Here is a 26,733-nt window from a genome sequence, read left to right on the forward strand (position 1 = left end):
GCCTATCGATGTGGGTTTGGAATTGACACCCCTAGTGGAAATGACTCAAATGCAATCCCCTTTATTATCCTCTTTTCTTTCTTGGATTGGTCTTCAATCTATGTATATTCACTTGCAACCAACAAGCTTAAATGGAGTAATCAAGCTCATTTGAAGAAGGCAAAATCATTAAATGCATTCAAGCATATGGAGAAACCATCTCCCCTAATTTTTTTCTTCTTTCTCTTTCCCTTCCAATATGTACTCTCATTGGCCCACACTTGTGGTAGCCACCCTCCAATCCAAGGAACCACCCTCTCCCATCTATTTATGGGAAACTGGTTTCTATGGATGACCTGATCCTTCTACCAGATACAGAGCTTTTACTGACGAGTCAAGACTCCTAATAGAATTAACCTCCGTAATCCGTATTTATAGATAACAGTAACCGTTAGCTTAGCAATCATGGAAGTATGACGTAGCTCAGTTTCCCATGTTTAGTAATATAAAAAAGCTACTAACTCAATAGAAAGGGGCTGAAGAAGCTTTTCATTACGACCCAAACACCAGTTCCACCAATATAGAAAAGCTACTAACTACCGTGCTTCACACGTCTTTCCTTTCTTCATGCGTGCTCGCTCTTCTACCCTCCTCCACTCCCTCTTTTCTAACAACATTAGTGTAACCAAGAAAAATAACTGCCCTGAATCAAAGCCATGGAGAAGACGAGGCCAGAGGATGATGATAAGGTCATCTGCAACACTGATGGTGAGTATCTTTCTTCTCTTGATTGTTCATCTTTTCTATAATTTTATCTTGATAGGATCGTTAGCAATTGATCAAATGTAGGACTTTGTGATGGGTAAAACTACCAGGAGTACAAGTGGGATTTTGCTGATTATTGAGGAAATTTAGTGTTTTTTTGTTAAGGGGAATGGGTAACAGAGCATTCTTTTGGTTCGACGAGAAATATACTTTGGAATAAGTTGGAAAAATTGATGGATTTCTTTGATGAAGAATGTCTGGTAGTTCTTGCTTTTTTAACCCATTTGGAACATGTTTAGTTAAACTGAGATCTTCTGTTCAAAGATTAGATTTTTCTGCTCTGTTTTGGGCCTTGTATGGTTATTTAGTTGCTGGCCTCTTGTTTGTGCCTCTAAAAAATTGAAAATAATAACACAACATATTTGTATGATCAATGCTGTTTCTTCTAATTGCTTCAGTGTTTTTTTTTGGGTAGTAGGAACAATGAATGCAACCGACTCATGGGGTTTGGGATTTCCAGGAGATCTCTCTAGATCAACAAGAGATGAACCACCGACTCACTACACTTTCAAAATCACTAAATTTTCACTGTTTTCAGAGCGGTTTGGTAAAAGATGTTATTCGCAGACATTCCATGCGGGTGGTTACAAATGGTGAGGTTCTTCTTACTCTCTTCTCCTTCAAAATTGGATTACTTGACATTTACAAGTGCAGGGAATTGGTTCTCTACCCAAATGGGAATGACAAGGGGAAAGGTCATCACTTGTCACTCTACTTGCGAATACGAAATGATACTAATCTTCCCCTAGGTTGGGAGGTCCAGGCGGTTTTTCGCTTATTTTCATTCGACCAAGTTCGAGGCCGATATCTGATGCTTGAAGGTAACTTCTTCCACGCAAGTCTGCTATCAGCAACCTATTCACAAACATCAAACCACAAATGTCTTAAAAATCATTTATGATCTAATTGTATTTGTCAACTAGAGAATTGGATGGCTGAAACAAACAGCTCAGTTCTCTCATGTTCATAATTTCCCGTATGTTAGGAATGAGTTTCCTTTTTTTGGAATGTTATTCAGAGGGAAAGAAGAACTGAGGGGTAAGAAACCCCAGTCCCTGTTTAAGGCCTGTTGCTTACCACAAGAAACTAGGCCAATATAAGCTAAACCAGAATAGATCACTTTAAGGAATTACAGATATTAGGATACCCTCAAATTATATTTATGTGATTCTGAATCAAGTACTATGCCTTCTAAATATTAAGCACATCGCTCCAAAACACACATACTAATAGATTTCCCAAAGAAACCGCAATTTTTTATTCAAATCCTGTAACAAGTTTGTCTCTGTGCTGTTCTAACCTAATGGACAGAGAAAACTACAGTTTTGATGGAAACATCCTCCTTGCATCAGTTTAAATGGAAAATCAACATCTTCCATTTGAAGTAGAAGAAGAAATTTCTGACAAGGTGGGCCATTTACCATGTCTCATCTGCCTTATATTCCAAGACCACACTAGTAATGTTCTTTTTGATATGAGAACTGCCCCTTTGTTTTGCGAGTGGGATTTTCAGCATCATAAGACAAGGATCACTGTAAGCATTTTTTGTTTCTGCACCATTGTGGGGTTCTTATTTGATCTATCTTCTGATTTTTCTTCTTTTTTTTTTCGTTACTGTTGAATAGCATCTTGGCTAAGTCTTCACCACCGTGATAGGACAGACCAATCTGATGACCTATCTCTAGAAATTTACTTGAGGGCTCCTTAGGTTCCTCAGACTCTAATGGTTTCGGTTTCTGAAACCCCACCATATCGTGAGATTTTGCTCGGGCATTTTTCGACTCTTGGCCACACCCAATCTGTGTTTCAGGCACTTTTACCTCAGATTCATATTTGTTTTGTTGCTGAAACCAAAATTTGTTTAACAGCATGAATAATGCCATGGGGATTCCATTCCATCTTTATAACAGTTTCTTTTCTTGCACCATTAACTACCATGATGTGGTTCCTTAATGCACTTGTTGAAGCTAACACCTTGGCAGAATCTTGTTCTTTGTGGAAAGATATTTTTGTGTGGTCAATAGAAACCGCCCAGGCTAATTCTGGGTTCAGGTGATGGGACCAATTGATCCATGTGTCTATATCCAATTGGTGATGTAACCCACAGACTGGTGGAAGTTGAGCACTCACAATCTTTCTGGCTGCTGGCTGATCTTACAACAAATGTGTCCAATTTGACTCACAACATCCTTGATGAAGAAATTAAATTCCAAAGCATTAATATCAGAGAAAAGAGAAGAAAATATATTCTAAAAACTGACTGTGACATCATAATCTAGATTTTTTTTTTGGGTTAATTACTTCGACACCCCCCGTACTATGGCCAGATTGCTTCACACCCCAATAGTTTGAAAAGTTTACTTGAAGCCCCATGAAACTTTTACAGTGTTAATCTGCTGTTAGTGGAACCATGATGTGGTTCCTTACTGCATTTTTTTTTTATTTATTTAATGATAATGCTCATCTTGGTTTAGAAATTTTTTATTTCGCTAACATTGACTATCTTTTTCTTATTGGTTGTTAGTTCTTTCAAGTCAGTTTATAGTTTTCCTCTTGGTTAGATGATGTCAGAGCTCTAATAAAGATTTTTTTTTTTGGTTGGAGTAGTTATAAATTAGTGTACTGACCATAGGCCCACCCCACAATTTGAAGGGTTTAAACATACAATTTTCTGATTTTGTTTCCTGTGGAATTAAGTTACTTCAGTGGATTCAGAACTGTTAACCTCGTGGTTCTGGGTGAGGCTATCCATTCTTCTACTTCTACTGTTAACAAAGAATTTATTCAGATGTACCTCTTAAATCTTGCATTTACACTGTTCTTTGTTTTCTCAGTTTCAGATTTTGCTTCTGTCATTAATCTCTGCTATTGATTACTTGTTGTGCTAACAACTCTCTGGTTTAGCTATTTTCGTAGTATTGTTTTAAATTCTAATTCCTCTAATCAATCTCTGCTATGTTTTGTTCTTATTTCCGGTTCTGCCTTTTCCTGTTTAGATCAGTTCTGATCCATTATTCTGCATTCTAATAGCTTCCAAGATTTTATGATTTGATTTCTGGTGCTATTAATTAATTTTCAACAGTTCTGTTCTCAGTTTCAAATATTCTTATTTGCAGTAGGTTTGGTCCAGATCTCACAATCCAATCATCATTTCTTGATATAAATTTGTAGGCTGATCTGTTGACTGGATAGATCCATTGACTGAAGTTTCAGTTTGATTTGTTCTGTTAAACTCTTTACTGCTGATAATTTTTTATTTCTTGTTTTCATTCCTTTTTCCTGTGATCCTACTTTTCTGATCTACTATTAAAACTATTCTGTTAGGATATTAGATTCCCATTAACCCATTAACCCTTTCTTTTAGTGCAATACAACTGCTTTTCTCAACAATATGCTTATCGCAGAAGCCCACCATTGAAAAGTCGCTCAAAATAAATTTCAAGAGAATTTCTCTTCTAGAAGCTTAAAATATCATCAACTGACAATAATAAGAAGAAGGTTTCAAATTTTCTTTATAGGTTTTCAAAGAAACCTTTCAATTGTTTGTTTAGTTCCTGTCCAAGTTATCTTGTTTGACAACCAATCACAAATGACTGCTTTTACCCAAATTCCAAAAATCTACTCATGGGTCAAATACTTTAGTCTTCACCAGTGATAAAACTCTGTAACAATTTATTAAGGAAAATTAGATCTCTGGCAAAAATTGCTTCTGAATTCCTACAAGAATCCATTAGATACCAATCAAAGATTCACTTCGAAAATTTTCTATTCCTACCATGAAGAGATTCCTGAGTATGTATCTGACAACACCAGTCCTCTGAAGATTTGCTTCTTCCTTTTCTTAATAATTCATAAATTCTTATATATAACCCACACCTGCAAGGGCTAAGATCAGCAATCTCATTCCATAACCAATAACTCACCAATTTTTTAACTAGGTAATAATAAAATCTATAAATTCACCATATAATCCAAACGCAATGGACAAAACACTCATAAATGAAAAATAAAGAACTAAAGTTCATAGTCTTTCAACATATGTATATCATCTATTTATGATATGTCGGGTGGCTGCAATAATTTAACACTTTAATAAGGTCTATCACAGCTAATCTTAAATCCATATACTGAAATGGAAATAAAATAACACTCAAAAAGGAAAATTATCATATCTTCTGAAATTCATCTCCACTCTACTTTTTTCCTTTTCAGAAAAGAGATACCTTACCTCCGCTTTAAAAAATTATGACTATGAAGTCCAAGAGGCTGCAGGTACTATGGATCCCCTGACTCCCAATGGGGTTGCCTTCCTGGGTCTCGCTGGTGTTTCCTGTAGGTCACGATGTGCCTCGAGATGGCCATATCCTGGTCCCCCTGCCGGTGGGGGGAACCTAGTCCTGGGTTGTCGCTTGTTGTGTCTGGCCCATCCTCTAGGCACTTTTGAAAGGCAGGGAGTGTGACAACGTACATGCTTCCCCAGTCCTTCTTAACAATTGCTTATGATCCATTGATTACCTTCACATTCAAGAAGAAAAGATCTTCCATTAGACTAATTCACTCATTAGAAAAAGGGGAAAGAGATACGCCACCCCCACGAAAAAAAAAAAAAAAAAAAAAAAGAAGAAGATGAAATTATAGCAAAACAAGGCCTCAACCATACTTGAACATGTGGGGGACATCCGAAGAGGCAACTATGAGCTATTTCTAGGAGAGAGTCAGCACATCTGGAGGGGGCCATGGACAACTTTTTTCTGACATCAAAGAGTATAGTGTCCCAAATCTGCTGGAAAAATCTTGATTTGGAAGTCCATGTTCTAAGATTGTGTTCCATCCAAATGTGATATAGTGTGGCACCAAAAGAAAACTTATCCTCATGATCAGAAACTAACTTACCACTAAAGGACATGTCATCCAAATCCATTCACTCTCGAAGGGGAACAAGATTCTTCTCCTCTAGGGCCAGCATATAGGAAAGAGGTGATGTAGATCTGTCAATTAGACTGATCTGTAATTTTCATAAGCTGTTCTAATACTAATTGGCTAAATTCTATTTGAGTTTCAGCCCTGTCTATCCATCTGATTTTTGCTGTGTTTTGTCCATACCATGAATTTATTCTCTTAGAAAAGATCTTGTATTATGGTACTCTTTTGATCATTCAATTACAGTACTACATTAGGAGGCCCTTCCAAATCGTGGAGAATGGGCACTCCGAACTCTCTATAGTTCCTGCCTATTCTGGTAGAATCTTATACAAATTTTAAAACCCAATCAACACCAATGTCTCCACTACAAATTGTGTTAGAAAACCTCCTCCTGTCTCTGTTGAAATCTGCAGAGTGATGGAGGGTCACAAGGTCATCACTTATATTTTTTCCGCTTTTATTAGCCAAAAGATCAACACTTTGTGAACAGAGAACAGCTTCTGCCAAAATGGGAAAAAAGTAAACAAAAGAAATTTTGATATCTGGATTGACCAAAGTTGAGTATAAACAAGTTTAACTACATGTTTGAAATGTTTGATACGCAATTTTTATTGCTCTACTCACTATACATACGGTCAACATCATCTAGTCCGTTAAACCATTTCGAGTTTAAAATATTAGAAAGACAAATGCTTTATGTGCTAATGAATACTGATCGTTGAAAACAATCTTGATGCCAGATTATTATAAAGAGGATAGCAATGATCTAGAGATGGGTTTCTAGAAGCCTAAAGGTTTAGGATCAGAAACACAGTAATAAACCATAACTGCAATGAATAATTAGTGATCAAAATCAAATAAAATTAAATAACACAACATCAGGATATCAGATGTACCTCTGAATGGAATGGATTACTCTATTCAATCGAGAGAAAAGAATAACAGAAATTGAAACCAATCCAATGGTGGGATTCCACATCAAAGAAGAGTGCCACTTGAAGCAAGCTCTCCAGAACTGAGAACTGATATCAATGAAGGTAGATTGATCTCAGAACAGCAAAAGAAAATAACCAGATTAAGCAACAACAGAAAGTAATAATTATTAATATGTCTGTTTTTATCACTATTCATTCTTGGACAATCAAACTCACAAAGGTTCAGTCCTTCTGACTTAATCAATACCATTTGATTTCTTGAAAATTTGATCCTTTAGTACTCTAAAATTTCTCTTGTAATCACATATTAAATTCCAAATTGTATTCATCTCTTAAATACAGAAACCCAAGGGAAGCGTTTTCATGCGATGAAAACTGAATGGGGATCTGATGAGTTCATCCCACTCAGTGTGTTCAAGAACCAGTCTTACGGATATCTTGTAAATGATACATGTGTGTTCGGGGCAGAGGTATTTATTATTGGAGAGAGTAGAACAGGACAAAGTGAATGTTTATGTCTTTCAAGGGGATCTGGATCTTATTATAAATGGTATGTGTTACTGCCCTTATTTTATTATTTATGCCTCCTCAATTAGCTTTTTGACATTTAAATGTTGCAGGATCGTCAGATTGTTTAGTAAAGGGCACCATGAAGTTAAGGGTATTCTTTGCAACAGCCTTAGCTGGTTCAAAATGCATGATATTTGTATTTTCATCTGGTATAGCATTCAGTTTATGTTGACTGAATTTAATGGATTTGTGTGGACAGAGCCTATAATGAAATCAGCCTATGGTGTACCTATGGGAAAGTCTGCTACATATGATACTACCTTTCCTTCTTCAAAAATAGGTGGGTGAATTGAAAGTAAATCATCAATACAGACAAGAGTTCTCAAGGTTCCGAGTTTTAAGGACCTGCCAACTTTTCTGTTTTACGGTTGGGCTAGTACCAAATACCAGCTCAATTCAAAGTTGCCTTTTCTATGTTGGACTTTTCCAACACAGATTCTTCCTTCTTGCACACTTTCTTAATAACACAAAGTAACTTGCGATCCCACTCCGTCTTCACTTCTAGGATAGCAAGCACCATACTAGCATTAGTTTGGACAAATTTTTTGATGGTCTTTTGATTCTGTATCTCCTTGTTCTGATGTTGTAAGGCGTCTTAACATATGATTCAACACATGGTTAATAATCTTTCGAATTTTATTTTGTTGGTACGAAATTAACAGATTTCCACTGTTTTTTCTTGGCAGGAGTTCCAATGAAACCAATGAGAGATGATATGCCAATGCACTACACATTTAAAATTAAATCTTTTTCACAACTTTGTAAGCTTCCTAAAATTAGATGCGACTCCAAGGTTTTCTGTGCTGGTGGCTATAACTGGTAACTTCTTTCCTCCTCATCTTCATCCTCAAAACCATATTTCTAAACATGTATACACGTATCTTTGTGGGCTCACATGCAGGAAGATGTCTCTCTCTCTGAATAAAAACAAGCAGCAGAAAGTACATTATCTGTCTCTCCACTTGGGCATTGAGGAAACTAGATCCCTCCAGCCTGGTTGGGCGATTGAAGCAGTTTTTCGTTTATTTGTATTTGACCAAATTCAAGGCCGGTATTTGATACTTCAAGGTATTTTAAAACATGGAGCTTTGCCGCCCATCATGGCTAAAACTGATTGTTCCTTGTTGAAGTTCCCACCCTCAACCCCTCCGCTGGGGGCATATTCCAAATATTTGTTTTTGTTTAGACAAATTCTGCTCCGCCATTCTTCAATTGAAGGCCTTACTTGAATAACTTACATACGAGTATATATATATATATATATAGCACTAATTTACTTGAAGAGATTTCATAGTTAATATTTTGTCTGCAAAATTCTAAATTTTGGTACTTTCCCTCTCTCCCCTAAATTATATTCTGTATCTTGTTAGCATGTCAGGGTTAAACAAAACTGATGTGTTCTAGGTACATAAGGTAATATTAAGAGAACACAATGACCAAAGGAGGACAGAAACACAGCAATCCAAACAAACAAACAATATGGTAGAAATATAGAAAGTCAAATGTTTCAGAATCTAATGGTCTTATGGGGCTGAGATTTTTATCAAATAGACCCCTCACCATGCTATTACATTCCTCGAAATATCAAGCTGATCCAATGGTTGAATTTTCTGTAACAAGGCATAACGGAAAATAGAAACTTTATTTCAACAGAGTTTAGCAACTCAAGAGAACTTAATAACTCCCAATCCATGGGTCAGATGACTCAAAATCTGGTCAAGTGTAATAATATCAGGCAGGAAAACATATCAAAAGATGAAGTCAATCCTATTGCTGGATTGCGGGAAAACATATCAAAAAATGAAGTCAATCCTATTGCTGGATTAAGTAAAATGTTATATTGAATCCCTGCAGCCCCTGCAGCCTCTGCAGCCAGAATTAGTAACATCAAAAACAGTGAAACTTGTATTAGTAGAATTCCTGCAAACCAGTTTGTAAAACAGTGATAAACTTGTATTAGAAGTTTAGAACAATAGGGGATGGAAGGAAAGAAAGAGATGAGCACTAAAAAACCTGAGATCGATGGTTGCTAAGTTACAGCTTAAAACAGAAAAGAAAGTGAAGGAAACAGAAACTGTGGGGGTGGTTATGTGATGGAAACCTTCAGAAAACCTTGTTAGTTGATAGGTATAATAGGGCAGAAACTAGGATTAAAAGACTATAGTGAGAAAATACCTAGACTATGTCCATGGTAGGAAGGAGATTACCTGTCGAAAACTGACTGAATCAATGGATGGAAGAACAAGAGAGGAGAAAATGGTATAGAGGGAAGGATTGATTCGGTTCACCACCAACGATTCCAAGGATTCATTGGTTGCTGCTACTTTACCATAGGAGCTGTTGCTTCAATGTAGAAGACACAATATCAATATATGTTGCCAAAATCATTTAGAGTTCTCCCTACCTCTTCTATTTATTAATTTAGTTGTCATTACAAAGTAGAAATCTTGGCTACCAAGTAGCTTACAACCAGGAAAATAGAAACCTCTAATAGCTAAAACCAAATAGGAAAAGAATAACATGGAAAATAGATATATTGTGGGCTAATGAAACACTCAAGTATGAGCCTGACTTTAGCCAAATCATGAGGGCTAGTAGGGCTGGCTTTCTCTCTTGAGGCTGGTCTTGTACTGCATGAAAACCCATCCAGCCAATATGCTTGACTAATCTATTTGGTTTTAGCCTGTTGATCATTAACACATTTAATTTTTATGCTGAACATTGCTATGTATAAATTGAATTGATTCCGTGCCATCAATACAGAAACAAATGCAACGTTTGACGAACCGAATACCAAATGGCGAGTTGATGAGTTCATGTCACTGGAAACCTTTAGTGACCCATCTTGTGGATTTCTAGTTAAAGATTCCTGCATCTTTGGAGCTACTGTTTTCGTTTGTAGGGAGAGATGTTCAGGGAAAGGTGAATGCTTGCAGATGATAACAGAAGGGGTTACTACTGAATATAGGTGGAAGATAGAAAAAATTTCACAGATAAAAGAAAGCTGTAAAAGTGAACCATTTGGTTCTGGATATCACAAATGGTACTTGCTGAGTATGCTAATACCATATTAATTGAATTTTTAGTTTGCTCATTTATTCTACTGACCTTCCTAATCTTCTGTATGCAGGACTCTCCATTTCTATCCTGGAGGATGTGGAGTAGGTCTGGGAAACTATATTTCTCTCTTTTGTCGTTCGGGTAGTTCAAGCCCTCTTATCCAAGGACCATATGTTCGTTATTCCTTGAAAGTGATTGACCAGTCAAATGGCAATGGCATTGGCAAATGTGGTAAATTCCAAACTTATTTGATATCTTTGGAACTTTAAAATGCCATTTTATGTAGAAATAGTCAGAGGAACCTATTCCTTATTATTGATTGACATGGTGCATTTGCCCAAGCGGAATCTCAGGGCATATGGGCAAATAGCCTGCTTAGTCTTCTTCTTCTTCTTCTTTTTTTGTTTTTTAATTGAAAATCTAACTTCATTAAAGCAAGAAAAACGGAATTTTAGGATAAACAGAGTTCATAAAATGTTCAGTTCTAGCTACCCTATCCAACTGGTCAGAAAATTTTAACCATCCTTCTGTTTTCTTTTCTATGACACGAGTCAAAAAATCCCTCAAATATATCCAACAAAAGGAAAACGTCTCCCACAGCTAGTGATCTTCACCCTACTTTAAGAGCCTATCTCTTCGCAATCAGTTCAGATGATGACGTAAGTGAGCCCTAATCCTCTTGCTTGCTAGATCTCTTCGAGAACACTTTGACCTCGGAAATGTAGATATAGTGGCCATTTAGAAAGATAAGCATGGTTTTTAGCATCCTTCCACATCCCGCTGGTACTAACCGATATGTATCATATCTTATGGTACCGATATGAGATACTATATGGTACCTTGAATGCACTAGTCTCATTGTACTTTGTCCTCTTTTTTATCCATGATTATTTTAGATAGTTCTTATTTATAGTCTTTTATGCTTCAAACTTATTTATAGTGTTATATGCTTCAAAAATGTATTTTTCAGAATATCCTAAGCATTTTCCATATGTTTCTTGACCGTTTTCTTACGTATTTAATGTATCTTGCATCTCTCCGGTACGATATGTCTTTTAAAATCACCATTCTGATATGATACCCGATACTGATACGTTAAACCTTGAAGATAAAAGCTGCCCAAGCAGCCCTAGAAATGGATATATCAAAGCCACCATCACACACCATTACACAGGAATCAATAGGTAAGTGCCCTTGGAAATCTGACCATGGAATCGAGGCATCCACACGCGGATGTGGATTACTCAGACCACTGAGTTGTAGGATATTAAGGCCGGAGATTCATCCATTTATGTTGGTTGGAAACTGTCTTTCCTGCTTGGTCATTTTGAGGCATTGAATGGCTTTTTCTAATTGACATAAATCAATCTAAAGAGTAACAAAAATGCTTATAAAACCCGTGTCCCAATACTCAAGTGAGGTGTAGCTATAATCTGGTTGTTAGACATTCATTTACCAGGTAGTCTATGTTATGTCTTGTTAATCAATGTTGGATTAGATTTTCCTTAACAATTTATATATCTTCTGATAATCTTGCAGCTACTTATTGGTATCCAGTCGAAGGAAAGGGTTGTGGTTATCCGAAGTTCATGCCACTTTGTGTGTTTTCTGATCCATCCAAAGGATTCCTTGTGGAAGATACTTGCATCATTTCAGCAAAGTTCACAATCATTGGATCAATTGAAATTTTTCGCAATTTTTAGTATCGGTATCTTGAGTGAAAGAATCTATTTGATCCATTTTTTTTTCCTGTTATATAGGATAGCTTTTTCAGAATCACTCTTCCTGCAGACTTAGTTGAAACTGAATTAGTAATGCTCATGACACAAAAGTGAATCTTGCAACAACTAAGATTACTTATTTCCATTTTCTCAGGTAGCTGTAGTGATGCACAGGTGCTCATCATTACAGCAATGACACCCAAGGTTTAAAGTATTGGCATTGTTTATCATCGCTTATTAGATCGGAAATGTGCTTTTAAAATATCTATTGTACTAAAGATCGATACACAAGGAAATGGTTAAAACATGGATGGAAAATTGAAGTGAAAATACATTTTTGAAGGTTCTCCTTGATTTCTTTTTTTTTTTTTTTTTGCTTCGGGGCAGCTCTCAGCAGGCTTAGGTTGTCGATAGAGATCAGAAGATCTTTCATTGTTTTGATCTTAACAGGAGAAATGCAAGACATATAATGAAGATCGCTTAGAACAACTCTAACCACACACACATGGACCTTCTATTTTTTTTTTCGCTAGAAGATCATATGTATTAAAAATGAAGAGAAAAAAGAAAGAATGTATAGGGAAAAGGTACAAGCTGTTTGGAATTAGTTGAAGACTAATCCACCTTTGGCATTGCCATCAGCAGAGAAGAAATCAAAGCTAAAACCCAACCAATCCAAATAAAAAACAAAGAAACAAAACACTATTATTTAAAACGGTATCTAGGCAGATTGTGCCTATCAACATCTAACTCCATGGCAACAAGCGCAGGAAAAGAAACAACAGAAGAAGACACTTCAAATTTTGCAGCAGACTTTGCAAAGAAATCAGCCACCGGGTTAGCTTCACGCAGGCAATGAATAATCTTCCAGGTTATGGACTGTAGGTGAGGACCTAAACTCATCCACCTCTGAAGCACATACCACGGGACTTTCCATATAGAAATAAGTAGAACCACAGCCACTGAGTCACACTCAACCCAAATGGGTAACACTCATCGCTCTAGCCATTTCCATACTATAAATAACTGCTAGAACTTCAGCTTCAAAGTTTGTATGCACTCCCAAAAATTGTCTGAAAGATTGCATCACCTCAGCTTTATCATTCCAAAGCATGCCACCAACCCCTGCCTTTCCTGGGTTCCCCAGAGAGCACCCATCAGAGTTAAGCTTTACCCATCCTGGAGGGGGAGGACACCAGAAGACTTCTAAGATCTCCCTGGGTTTGTAGGGAATTCTAGAAATACCCAGCCATCTAGCACAAAGAAGCACCTCGAAAGGGAGGGGGGAACCAAAAGCCGCCATCTCCTGGAGGCTGATCTCACTCTTTACCATTGCAAAACAGTGTTTAGCTTTTACATATTTTTCCTCAAATCATCTTGCATTCCTTACCTGCCATATGAAATATGGAAGAAGGGAGAATCCACTTAGCCACACTCTTTTAAAATAACACTTTCTAGCAGTTTGTTTCCACCACGCACAGAGATTACCCACATCCACAAAGGGAGGCCATTGCACATCAAAACCAAAGCAAAAATCTCTCCATATGCTAGAAGAAAATTCACATTTGTAGAAAATATGGACCAGTGACTCCTCCTCTTTGCCACATAGCGAACACTGAGATACAAGGGAATTCCTCTTCTACAAACTTTGTTATCAGTTGGCAATTTATTCTATTTCATTCGCCAAGCAAAAGTAGCTTGTCTTGGCTGAAGACCAAAACACGAAATAAGAGAATACCAACTACTTTTTGGTTGTTTCTCCCTATATTCTTCCCAAGCTGATTTTATAGAGAAAACACCTGAAGAGAATAACCGCCAAACACAAGAGTCTTTTACATTCTGGATGAGAATATTTTTTCCTTGGTCCCACTTTTGAGCAAGGAAAAAAGTGTCGACTGGAAGGAAATCCCAAGAGGAATTATCAGTAAAATCTGCAACTTTCACCTTTGTCCCAGAGAAAAGGGATTGATCCAGATTGGAGAGCTGTGCAATGGACTTCGAGTCCAACCACCGATCCAGCGAGAAATTGATTTTCTCCCCATTACCTACAATCCATTGCTCATGTTCGGAAACAAAACTCCACACCTTCTTCAAGCCAGCCCATATGGAGGAGGATTTATATCCTATTTTCAACGAACCATCAACATTAATAAATCGTTCCTTGAAGAATCTGCTCATGATGGAGTCTTCATGCTTAATCTGCCACGCCAATTTGCACAAACAAGCAAAGTTCACTTCTCACAATCTTCTGATACCCAAACCACCTTCTTTTTTTGGTTTACACACCTTATCCCATTTAATCACAATCTTTTTCGAGACCTCCATATCCCCTGACCAAACAAAATTTCACATCCAACGCTCCACCAACTTCATCGATCCTTCAAGCCACCAACAGACAGAGAAGTTATAGATTGGAATGCCAGAAATGACTGACTTGACAAGCCCCACCCTCCCAGCCATAGATAGGAGTTTCCCTTTCCATCCTGCAAGTCTACCTTTAATCTTATCCAGAAGAGGAAGAAGGTGGGAATTTTTCACTTTTCCTTTAAAGATCTCCACCCCCGAGGTATTTGGTGGGAAGGGTAGCCACTGCCACTCCCAAATACTCAATAATAAATTGTCTTCTATGAGGAGCAATTTTCCCAAAAATACCTTGCTTTTCTCCAAGTTTATCTTCTGACCGGAAAACTCTTGATACTTGGATAAGAAGGCATGGAGCTGATTAACATAAGTGGCAGAACCATTCATAAAAATGAAAATGTCATCTGCGAAAAGTAGATGAGAGGGGATAACAACACCTCTTAGACCCGAGAGAGACTTCATCTTACCTTCCACAATTATATTCTTGAGGCCTTTGCATAGCACTTCCTAGGCCAAAATGAACAAAATAGGAGAGATGATGTCCCCTTATCTCAAACCACAACCAACCCCAAAGAATCCCACTGGACCTCCATTCAATAAGATAGAAATCCTTGTTGAAAAAAGCAGCCAGTGAACCTTGTTAATCCACTATGGGAAGAAGCCAAAATTTTCTAACATGACAAATAGAAATTCCAAAGAAAGGGAATTATAAGCCTTTTGCACATCCAGCTTTAAGCCCATACCGCCATCTCTTACTGCAGAGTGCATCAAATTAGCTAGCTCGGATGCTAGGCCAATATTTGTCGAGATGATTTTACCCTTCTGAAAAGCACCCTGCTCTGCAAAAATTAATCTTGGGACAAGAGAGTTTAATCTAGTGGAAGAAATTTTTGATAAAACCTTACAAAAAAAATTCCCCATACAAATGGGTTGAAATTTATCTGAGGATGATGCACCATTAATTTTAGGGGTCAAGGTGAGGAAGCAATTATTGACCCCTTTAGGGATCTTTCCTACCAGGAAAAAATAAAAAAATTGCTCCACAAAAGTCCTTCTCCACAATGTTCCAACACCTTCTAAAAAGCTGACCTGACAAGCCATCCGGCCTTGGAGAACTATCTGCATCAAGGTCCCACACCGCCTGCTTGATTTCCTCTTTGGTAGGAATGGCATCCAGAAAAAATATCGTCATCAGATAAGATTTTTGGGATCTGGTTGAGCAACTCATGATGAGGAGATATCGGAGTATGAGAATGAAAATTCTCATAATAGTTGACTATATAATTGGCCAAATCCTGATGATCCGAAATCTGAGAACCATCCTCATGCCGTAGAGAGCTAATCAGATTTTTTTATCTTCTAATTTTAACCGAGAGATGGAAAAATTTTGAGTTCCAATCCCCATTCTTCAACGATTTGATCTTTGCTTTCTCAGACCACATTTTCTCATGCAACTTTGAGGCATTCAAGAGAGCAAGTTTTGCGTTGGCCTCTTCATTAAAAAGAGCATCGGTCATTTCAGATTCAGCAATAGAATCCTGCACTCTTTTTAGATTTAACATAGCCTTATCCACCTCCTCATTTAGAGTAGGGAAAGCCCCTTTTTCCCAAGCCTTGACAACTCTTTTTACAAATTTTAGCTTTTGGGCTAATCTAAAAATTGGATTTCCACTGAAAAACTAGGACCAAACATTTGCCACCACTAGGAGAAAACCGTTGTCCTCCATCCAGAAGCTATGGAAGCGAAATGGGATGTTGGGAGGCTTTGGAACAGTAGAAGACTGAATCAAAAGAGGAGAGTGATCCGAAGCAAAACATGTGAAAGCCCGCTAGGAAACATTCTTGAACTCATCAATCCACTGTTCATTATAAAAACTCTAGTCCAGGACAGCAAGCACATTAGCTTTTTTACGGTTATTCGACCAAGTGTATTTTTTTCCTTGAGAGGGGCAGGGACGGAGCATACACGTATCAACCATAGCCTGGAACTCTGCTGCCGACCCCAAATTAAAATTACCTGGCCCTCTTTGCTCATGAGACATCAGAGTGGCATTAAAGTCACCAATAACTAACCATGGAGAAGAAGTAGTAGAAACCAATGCAAGATCAGACCAGAGAGTTCTTCGCTCAATTTTTAAACAATTGGCATGAATAAAAGACATGAGAACTCTTTTACCCATCCAATCAATTTCAACAGTGAGTTGTTGGTCTGACATTGAGACCAGGGAAGGACGAGCCATACCTCGCTTCCAAATAACCCAGATATTGGGCACCCTATCCTGGCAATTATTGGGAATCACCTCAGCCGCATAACCCAATTTATCAAAAAATAATGAAAGAAAGCTACTGACCTCAACCATCGGTTCAGCCACACATAAAATCTCTGGGGAAGATTCTCTGAGAAGAGATTTCAAAGGCCTTTCGGACACCCCGAATGTTCCAGAACAAAACACGCATGGTTAATAATTTTTATGACCACCTTTGTCAGGTTTTGAAGCCTGACCACTCTGGTTTTTCTTTCTTCCCCTTTTTTCTTTCTTCCCCTTTTTTCTTTCACTTCTGTGCCTTTCTCGAGAGCAGCAACTGCATCATCCAGTACCACAACTCCCAACATCGCTGTTTCCCTCCTACTCATTGGAGCTCGATTAGGGGCTGAGGGTCCCTATTGGAGGAAGATCGGCCTCCCCTACCTACCAAAGTCCCACAACAAAAACCTAAAGCCATTCCCGTCCTCTTGGGATGTGAGGAAAGACCCACAAGGTCCATGGGGAGAGGGTGTGTCACATCGTCCTGCTTCTATTTTTGCACTCTTCTAGAGACAGGCGGGTTCCCATTCTGGTTCAATTCACCGTCCTCCACGTCATCTTGGTCGGAGAAAGACCCATACTCTGAGCCGGTCTCAGAGCTAGACAAGTCCACATCATTATGACTCACATCATTATCCATATCCACATCCTCTTGCGCCAATCCATTCTTTCTTAAATTGGGGAGATTTGAATTGGTAGAGTCCAAATCGATTTGAATCTCTCCTTCCTCCACATTAGGAAACTGGGGAGAGTTATTCACGGAAGGATTGATACCATTCTCACGCTCTCCATTATAAGGAGATTGCTGAGAATGCTCTTTTGATTTCCTTCCAAAACAGGAGAAAGCCGACCCACTGAGTTGGCCCTGGTTGAGTCAACTCTGTGAAGAATACTTTTTACATAGTAGCTGCAGCCTAGATCTTCTTAATAGGAGAAGAAAGATGACTTGACTGAGAAAGAGCCATCCAGAGATCCCATCTAGAAGCATCTGCCATTGCAATCATACTGTGGAATTTTAATATTTTTTATCCGCATAAAGATTTCTTTCATTGTCTAAGATTGGACATTAGGCATATTCAACTGAAGATTGGTGATAAATCTATCCATCTTCCCTGTTAGTGTGTGGTCCTCACTAGGCTCCATACTAGCTCGATCCTGCACCGAGCGACCATCCACCCATCTGTTACTCCAGAAGTTGATCTTCTTCCCATTCCCAACCATCCATCGCTCATTGTCAATGATTATACTCCAAACCTTCCTAACACCTAGCCAGATTGATGAACCCCTGTAGCCTTGTCTAGGAGAGCCATTTTCCTTCAGGAAGCGGGCCCTTAGAATTTAAAAACAAATAAATCCTCATGCTTTATTTTCCATGCTAGGTTGCAAAGCATGGATTTGTTCAAATCTCGCTTTCTTCTCAGGCCCAAACCCCCTTCCTCCTTTGGACTGCAACAAATGTCCCACTTAACAGTGATTTTTTTTTGAGAATCCGTCTCTCTAGTCCAGATAAAATTCCGCATCCACCCAGCAATCAATCATTCTCTCCCGTCATGCTTCCTTTCTCTTCGACGGTTTTGAACTAGATTCGGTTCTTGCTTCAGAGCTTGAACGAATCAAACTCCAATTAGATCTTTCGCGAGCTATGTCAGGTATGCTTAAGCTTTTGTATCTCTTTCTCCCACTTTACCCCTTTGTCTAACCCTGATACTACTTACTTCTTGGTTATTGTAGATTATCTCTCATGTATTGTCTTGATTAGATACCTGAACCATATATGTCATTTGATGTTTTCTGTTATTGACATTCCCAACCACCACTTAGTGTTAATTGTTTCTTGTTGTCTACTAACTTCTGTACAAATGAAGCTCAGATTACATGGAAAGGTTTAGCATAGAAATTACTGTTCTCTATACATCTCAGTTTGGTTGTCATTCTTCCATAAGATTACTATCTTGAAGATTCTGCAAGATCTGTGATCGATACCTAATCTGGTCTTCATCCCCTAATTCCGAAAAATTTGATGGAAAATTTACCTTAAAATTTGTCAGTAAAACAACCCGGAAAAACCATCAGGGGTTGAGAGTCTGAGATGGACAACTTGGGAATGATGTCCAGGTGTATGAATTACGGAGGAACATTCATGACACAAGCCATAAGGAATTATCAACTCAATGTTATACGGAGCTTTGTAGTTTGTGGCAGGAGCTTGATCACCATGGCAATCATCAACCGACCAATGCTACTGACATTACTGCCTATCGTAAGCATGTTGATAAAATTCGGGTCTACAATTTTTTGGCTGGATTAAATGTGGAATACGATTATATCATGGTAGAGTTAGAAATAAGGAATACTAAGGTTAAAGATGAGGGAAGAAGATGAAAGAGAGGAAGGAAGATGAAGTAGAGAAGATGAGAGAAAGAGATGAGGTGGTGGGAACAAAACGTAAATGGGCACTTTCTCATCCCACCAATATTAGATTCAAATATTGTTTTAACAAGGACCTCTCTTCCTGTCAGAGATAATAGCTTTTCCTTCCACCTAGACATCCTTCTAATTATTTTATCTTTTACTTCTTGAAAAGCCTTTTTTTTTTTTTCTTAATATATATCCTCCCTATCTGAGAGGGCAATCCGAAATATCTATCCAGTTTTCTCAAGCTCCTTATACCTACAATTTTACACTAAAACTTGCAACTAACTTTTGCAAATTAATTTCTTGACCTTAGGCTGCACACAATAAGTATACAATTGGCTTTTAAGATTATGTACGGAACTAATCAAGTGCTTCCATGAAAAACACAATCATCAACAAATAGGGAGTGGGTAATTTGGGGACTCTTGTCTTTTGTCCCTTGTAACATGCCTACATTGATAGGCCCATCAATAAGGGACGACTAGTTGCAACTTCCTGGCTACTAGGGAAAAAGATATTCTTCTGAACTCCATTAATATAAAAAAATGAGTAGGAAATGGTGGATACACATTGCATGAGCAATTTAACCCAATTTTGTAAGAATTCCTTCCAAAAAGTTCCACTCCAATCTATTATGTAGTTTAGAATGATTTAAATCCGTTAATTTAGATGAATATGAGAAAGTGAGTTGTAAACATGGGTATGTCTAAATGTAAATTAAAAATTTGTAACCTAATTTATTTTCTTTTAAATGCCCTTATATCTATAGTAGTGTATCAGTTCAAAGTAGGGTTAGATACTTAATTTAGCTTTTAAACTTTAAATTGCCAACATAAGCCACCTCTACTGTTGTCAAGCGTAATCATGTAAAATTATAACACTCAAGCCATCTTAAGTCCTTGGACTGCGCTACACGCTGTGTCATACGATAGAGGATCCTGACCTTGTATTGTTTCCTAGGTAGATTCATGATCCCAAGGATTGTTTACAAAGGTTTTAACTGGATCCTCATCCACATCACCCCATCTAGAGCATGGAACTGGCAGATTTAATAAGAGGGAATCACCAATAAGCCTAGAATCCCCCTCCCCTCTTTGTCATTTTCATCAAGAGGAACCAGATCTTGCTCTAAATAGGGTAACAATGGTTGTTGTAGTTGTTTGTAGGGCTAGTAGAGGCTAACTTGAACACGACAAAGAGGTCACATAGTTTATTAAGTACAATAGGGTAGCTCAAAATGAGGTGAGGATTGGCTTAGAGAGGGAACACAAGAAAGCAAGAGAGAAGTCCGAATCAAGCTACACAAGTGGGACTACAAACATGGCATACTTGTTGTAACAACAGTTCAGGATCAATATCAAAGTTCCAGTCAGTCAATTTCATCAGTGTAGATATCTGTGTCACAGGCAAGGAAATGCCGTAGCGAAGGCCGTTGATCTCTGCCCAAAACCAATTCTTTGCATAGTTGAATGCCTCTTCACGGACTGAATCAATCCAATGAAGCAGAGTCTCATAGAATTACATTAACTTCTTGGCTTCCAAGAGTATTCCCCATGGAATAAAACCAACTAAAGGTGCAAAATTTCTATTCCCGTGAGGGCACAGTAGGCTGCCAGGACCTTGAAGATACTAAAAAGAAAAAAATATTAGACTCCTTTAACATTCCCACTACACCTTGAACAGAGAGAAATCTGTAACAACAGAACTACAAATTTAAGAGTCAGATTTCTAACATTGGATTGAAGACCACAATGATTCAAGGAATAGAAGTTACTCATTTCAGAAAAGAAAAAAGAAAAAGAAAAAGTAGGTTTCTCAATTGGAAAGTTTTTTTTTCCCCCTAAGAAATAGAGAATATGTAGAGATTTGAACGGAGCCAATTTTCAAGTAATGTAAAGATGATGCTCATGGAACAAAACCAAATTATAAACTGTATTCTCATTTTGAACTCATAAGGAAAATAGTTTTCATTACCCTATTTACAGTTTAGAGGCATAAGCAAAGACAAAATTGTCATGGTTATGGGGAAAAGAAGCAAAATGGAATTTCCATTTCAAAATAAACAAAAGAAAGAAGACATTTATATTTTCATATGTAGAACCAAATAGAGTTTTTCCATCACAATTTTGATTGTGACTAGAAATTCATTATTGTAATCCAGAATGAATTGTGCTTACCCAGCTTCATGTCTCATGGATCCTTCATGATGAATTTAGATATGTGGTTTTGTATCACAAACACAAGGATTTAGAGTCCTTACACAAACCAAATACCTATATGCTATACAAACACACTTTCAAACACATGCATACAATCACTGACATTTGCTTCTATGTAAAGTTACAACTTAAAATTCTCTATCATTTGCCACTTAAAAGAAGATATCTTTAGGAAAAATTTTCTTTGTAATATTGCATATATCTTTAGGCAAAAGTTTCATACTTTTGGTATTTCCTACTTGCAATTTGGTGCTCCAAGCAACCAATAGAGGCATGCAGTGTTCTAGAGCTATAGATACCTTAAAGAAACATTGGCTAAGAATCCAAAGTCATCCAGTTGCTTAATCATTTCTATATTAAGAAATGGAAGAACTGTAGTTGGGTCCTAGTAATACTTAAGCATGTCAAGGATAGGATAATGTTGCAAATAAAATTGTAACACCTAGGAACAATAATATCATCAAGACATTTTAAGCATATATACTTTAAAATTGGCCTTTGTAAACAGCAAGGCGGAAAAGGACTTAGGCATGAAGAAATATATGATTAGGTGCATGAATTGTGGAATCCAGAAAACCTACCATTTCTCACTCCAAAACCTACTTATCCATGGCCACCTTATATATTCTCCAACAACATTTCTTAGACTTTCCTCCTAACCACCTGTCCTCCCATAAACTAACTTGATTTCCTTTTCCTGCCTGTTATGATATATTGATCATAAAAGAATAATGCCATTTCCTATTTTCTTTATTGTTTTTTTTCTTATACACAACACCCATGAGGACACCTTAGCATTCTGGAATGAATTCTCAATCATCAAAGCCCACAACTATTTGCAGCAACACTCCCTGTTGTAGTTAGGGGCTTTTAGTTTTGGATGTGCTTCCATGGAAATGGAACTTTATGGGCCAGGGCATGAGTTTTGACTTAACCTGGTTTTCAGTCATTAGCTTATAAGGGCGTCAAATCGCTATCTCTAGATTTTGGATGTTTATAAATTCTAATTTATTTTAAGAAGGGCTTGCAAAGGTTTAGGAAACTTGGTTTAAGAATTTTAGTCTATAGATACTTGATTGCAATCAAACTCTGGAGTGCTATTCACTCCTCTTAGAGAAAAGGGTTCTCTTCCTTTTGGTTGATGGGCAACCATGTTTGTTCACTTCAGAGTTTCTATTATCTGTTAATTAGTTTGGGGGTTCTCCTTCAACAATAAACTCCACAACCACTTTACAGGAAATGCAATATTCATCTTAAATAATGAAACTTGAAACCCCCAACCTTTTATTTTTGCTGCACTAATTAACACCTCTTGAGGCTCGATATCTCCCACAATGAGTTTCATCAATTTCTTTTTTTCGCTAAAGATCATTGAATTAATAGAAAGAAAGAATATACAAGAGGAATGATAAACTCAACAAGACTTAGACTAAGGAAGTGAAATCAACCCCACCTTCGGCATTGCCATCAGCAGGAGAGGACCTCAGACCTTAGACTAACAACCCAAAAAAAAACTTTAAAAAATAACTAAGTGAATCGGAATCTTGGCCGTTGGGCCGCATCCAATTCCAGCTCCCTGGAGGTGAGAAGGGGCCAGGCCTCGACAGGGGAATTTGATTCAAATCTTGCTGCTGTTTTTAAGAAATCAGCTACCACATTTGCTTCGCGGTAGCAATGAGTGACTTTCCAAGAAATTGAGCCCAAATAAGAGAGAACGCCCCTCCATCTTTGCTGAATAAACCATGGAACCAGCCCTTTGGAGAATAAGAACACCACAGCAGCAGAGTCACACTCGATCCAAAGGTTTTGGATACAAGAGTTTTTTGCATGTTCAAGGCCGGTAATGAGAGCTAAGAATTCAGCTTCAAAGTTAGATTTTACACCAACAAAATTTCTGAAATTCAGCAAAGGTTCGCCCTTGTAATTTCTAAACACGCTGCCAGCTCCAGCCTTTCCAAGATTCCCTAGTGAGCACCCATCAGTATTTAGCTTAATCCAGTTCTGAGGGGGGAGACACAATCAAACTTCAAAAATTTCTCTTTGCTTGCCAATTACACGGGGAATTCCCACTCTCCTGACACACATCAAATCAGCTACGGACAAGTTCTTCCCAAGGTGCACTATCGAAATCATGCCTATCTCTCCTTTAATCATAGCAAAACGCTGCCTGTGATGCCAATAGGTACCCTCGTGGATTCTCATATTCCTCTCCATCCAAACTGCATAAGGAATTAACACTGCGCCACTAAGCCATACTCTTGAGAATGTGACGGATTTTGCTTTACGTTTCCACCAGCTAAATAAATCTTCCATTCTTGTGAAGTGTTGCCATCTGACACCAAATAGATCACAGAACATATTTCACAGGGCTTGGATATACTCACAGTGAATAAAAAGGTGAAAACTAGATTCTTCCGCCTTTTCACATAACACACATCTCAAAGGCATTGCAATCCCCTTTTTGCACACTTGGTCATCTATAGGGAGTCTACCATGGGCTAACCTCCATCCAAATACTACCTACCGTGGCTGTAGAAGAGCTTTCCAGAGAATGGAAAACCAAGAAACAGACGCCTTTTTGCTTTTTATCTCTTCCCACGCTGAGGCCAAAGAGAAGGCTCCACCTTTCTCAAAACCTTGTTGCTGACCAAAATAGAAGCCTTATATGAGGACATCGTATACACTAGATCGTTAGATAGAGAATTTTGAATCAGTATTATTATTCCCTCATTAGATACACATCTTCTCTTCCAACCAAGCAGTCCTTGTCAATACACTGTTCCACACCATAGTGGAATTAGAAGTGCCACAATAAGGATCCCCAAGTAGCTAAAAGAAATCTCCCCAGGAACACATCCAAGGCTCCAAGCTCCTTCTTGAACTAGTAGCTCCCACACATTCTCAGCCCCATCCATTATCACACTTCTGAGTGAGAGCCACTCTTAATCAAGAAATGGCGTCAATTCTGTAATTGTAAGAACATTAACCTAGTAACGATAATATAATAAAGATATTTACAACATTTAAACTTGACCTTTAAAGAGCAGGAGGCAGAAAAATAATACAGTTTTTTCTTCTAAGTTCGCAAACCCAAATCTTCAATATGCCCTGCCAATGTACCAATTCTCAACCTCAAACCTGACCTTTTAAGATGGAAAAGAGGAAATTAGAAAGTTCAATACAAATAAAGAAGTGTTTCATAACAGAAAATAGTAAAAGGAGGGAAAGAAGAGTGGCAAATAAGTTAGGAGCAACTCATTGAGATGAGACACTACTAAAACCTAGGAGCAACTCACTAAGAAATTAAACCAATCAACATAGCACAATATCTCTTGGAATAGTGTACAGTGTCCCTGCCATAAGAATAATTCTAGTATAGTTATTCAGAGTCAAAGCAACCCATGGCAAAACTCTGACCTCATTAGTAGGTTAGATCTTTAAATTCTCTGAGCAGCATCTGGTTCAAGTTACTGATGGGCAATTAAATCATTATTTAAGGAAAATCACAATAAATAGGCTGCCAAAAAACAAAAGATTACACATCTTAAAGCCAAAATTCAGTTCAATTCTAGTAAAAAATTTCAATCAATAATATATGGTTATCACTTACCTGTGTATTAAATGATAAGTTCACTATAAAGAAGAAACAATTGACAGTTCATTATAACAAGGAAATCATTCAACAAAATCTTGAATGGGCAGCAAGAATAGGTGACCGAAGCATTTAAAATTGTTGAATCATCGATAGAAGTACTTATTAGACAAAAGGTATGAAAATCTAGAAGGAATAGAATCAACACTGAAAATAATCAACCTCAATAAGCAAAAATACTTGAAAGTATCACCTAATTTTGTCACCCCTCGGGGATGATGACACAAGAAGAATTACATGTTGGACATTTTAGATTTAGAGAATTTTCAAGCTTAGGGTAGAAAATGATCATTTTGCCCCTATAAACTTCCAAGAGAAATGTTTTCAAAAAGGGAATTTTGATGTTGTAGATTAGTGTCGCTTGTCCCCTCAAGTCGGACACTACACTTTCATGCGAGAATGATGCGAATCGGTGGCCAATTCCCCCTTTTACTACATGATTTGGGTCCCTAATTTACGCGTATTTTCGCAAAGGTTTTTAGTCAAGATCGCATTCATGTCTCACATCATTGGATAGTGCTCGGTACGAATTTTTCAACGACATATTATGCGTCGAATTCCAACTAACGGTTTGAAAGATATAATCCATGAAAGTTGACTCCAAAGGTCGGTCTTAGATTCCATTTCAAGCAACGTGGAAGTGCTATGTGGTGCCCAACATCCTTTGTCCAAAAGCAATCATTTTTGGATAATCCTCTCCAGCTTTTTAGTCCCACAATGGAAACAAGAGAGGATTGTCTCCGATCCCAAGGCTATAAATATAGCCATTCCCCTCTTCCAAAAGGAAAGAGAAAAATTGAGAAATTGGGAGAGAGGATGGCTTCATCAAAGTTTTGGCTAACCTCTTACCTTTAAAACTAAATATTCTTCAATTCCAAAAGTTTAACATATTAATCCTTCCTTGAGCCGAGATATCTATTCTGATTCGATTTGACTTGAGGATTGAAGCACAAAGGTTATCTCCCATTTTTTCTTGATTAAAACCGGGTTTAAGGTAACTTTCTTCTCCCAATGGCAATTTTGAACTAGTTGTACTTATTTAATAGATTGGGTTCTAATTTATTAATGCGTGGTTCGTATATAGATTTAATTACATCGGTTCAGTGTTAATTTAATTGGTTCATTTAGGTGTAATTTGATTCAATTCAATTAATTATATCTATTTGGTTCAATTAAATTAATTTAGGTTCAATTATATTAACTAAAGTTTAATTGGGTTCAATTAGATTAACTAAGGTTTACTTAGGTTCAATTATGTTTAATTAATTTCAAATTGATTTAATCTGATTTAATAAGTTTACTTAGGTTTTCTTGGTTTGTTATAATTTTGCATCAATTTTGGGTTTAGGTAGGTTCATTGATTTCGTTTTAATTGTTAAATTTTCTTTTAATTTGGACTGTTAGATTAGGATCCAGACCCTTGACCTAATCCCATCTCCTTGTTCTCCTTGTTCTCATCCTTCTTTCTTCTCCAGCCGCCCCTCTCTTTCTTTGTAGCTGAACCCAACGAACCGCTTCTCTTCTTGCTAAAACATAAACCTGAAACTTCCTAATTCCCCTCTCTAACCCTTTTCTTACCTTGGCCGAGCCATCTCCCAACTCTTCTTCTCTCTTCATCAACCCTTTTCTTGCCTTGGCGGAACCTAACCACCGAACCCCTCATCCTTTTCCTTCTTTTCTTCCTTCCAAACCTGAAACCACCAGCCCCCTCTCCATCTATTCTCTTCTCGTTTCTCTCTTCTTCTTCTTTTTTTTTTTTTTTTTTTT

The 26,733-nt window shown here is 37.6% G+C and overlaps 1 protein-coding gene across 4 annotated transcripts; it reads left to right on the forward strand.

Moving 5' to 3' along the window:
- The first annotated feature begins 529 nt into the window (after nt 1-529).
- On the forward strand, nt 530-12,355 carry LOC122084644. Of its 4 annotated transcripts, XM_042653053.1 has the most exons (12): nt 530-747; nt 1,220-1,397; nt 1,459-1,625; nt 7,005-7,212; nt 7,283-7,323; nt 7,432-7,512; nt 7,919-8,051; nt 8,134-8,300; nt 9,996-10,275; nt 10,363-10,523; nt 11,832-12,000; nt 12,168-12,355. In XM_042653053.1, exons 1-11 carry the CDS (start codon nt 696-698, stop codon nt 11,993-11,995), a joined length of 1,632 nt encoding a protein of 543 aa, XP_042508987.1. In that variant the 5' UTR covers nt 530-695; the 3' UTR covers nt 11,996-12,000; nt 12,168-12,355. The 4 variants fall into 4 exon arrangements, with proteins under 4 accessions (XP_042508987.1, XP_042508986.1, XP_042508988.1 ...); XM_042653052.1 differs by lacking the exon at nt 12,168-12,355 and having other exon boundaries at nt 11,832-12,139; XM_042653054.1 differs by lacking the exon at nt 12,168-12,355 and having other exon boundaries at nt 1,223-1,397; nt 11,832-12,139.
- Nucleotides 12,356-26,733: the final 14,378 nt, after the last annotated feature.

Source organism: Macadamia integrifolia, chromosome 7 (assembly GCF_013358625.1).
Source record: "Macadamia integrifolia cultivar HAES 741 chromosome 7, SCU_Mint_v3, whole genome shotgun sequence".
Lineage (NCBI taxonomy): Eukaryota > Viridiplantae > Streptophyta > Magnoliopsida > Proteales > Proteaceae > Macadamia > Macadamia integrifolia.

Excerpts from the sequence above, each read along its gene's own strand:
- LOC122084644 (XM_042653053.1), top strand. The coding sequence starts at position 696 with ATGGAGAAGACGAGGCCAGAGGATGATGATAAGGTCATCTGCAACACT. Across the intron at positions 7,213-7,282 it reads TCTGGATCTTATTATAAATG|GATCGTCAGATTGTTTAGTA; the intron begins GTATGTGTTACT and ends TAAATGTTGCAG. Across the intron at positions 10,276-10,362 it reads GGTTCTGGATATCACAAATG|GACTCTCCATTTCTATCCTG; the intron begins GTACTTGCTGAG and ends TTCTGTATGCAG.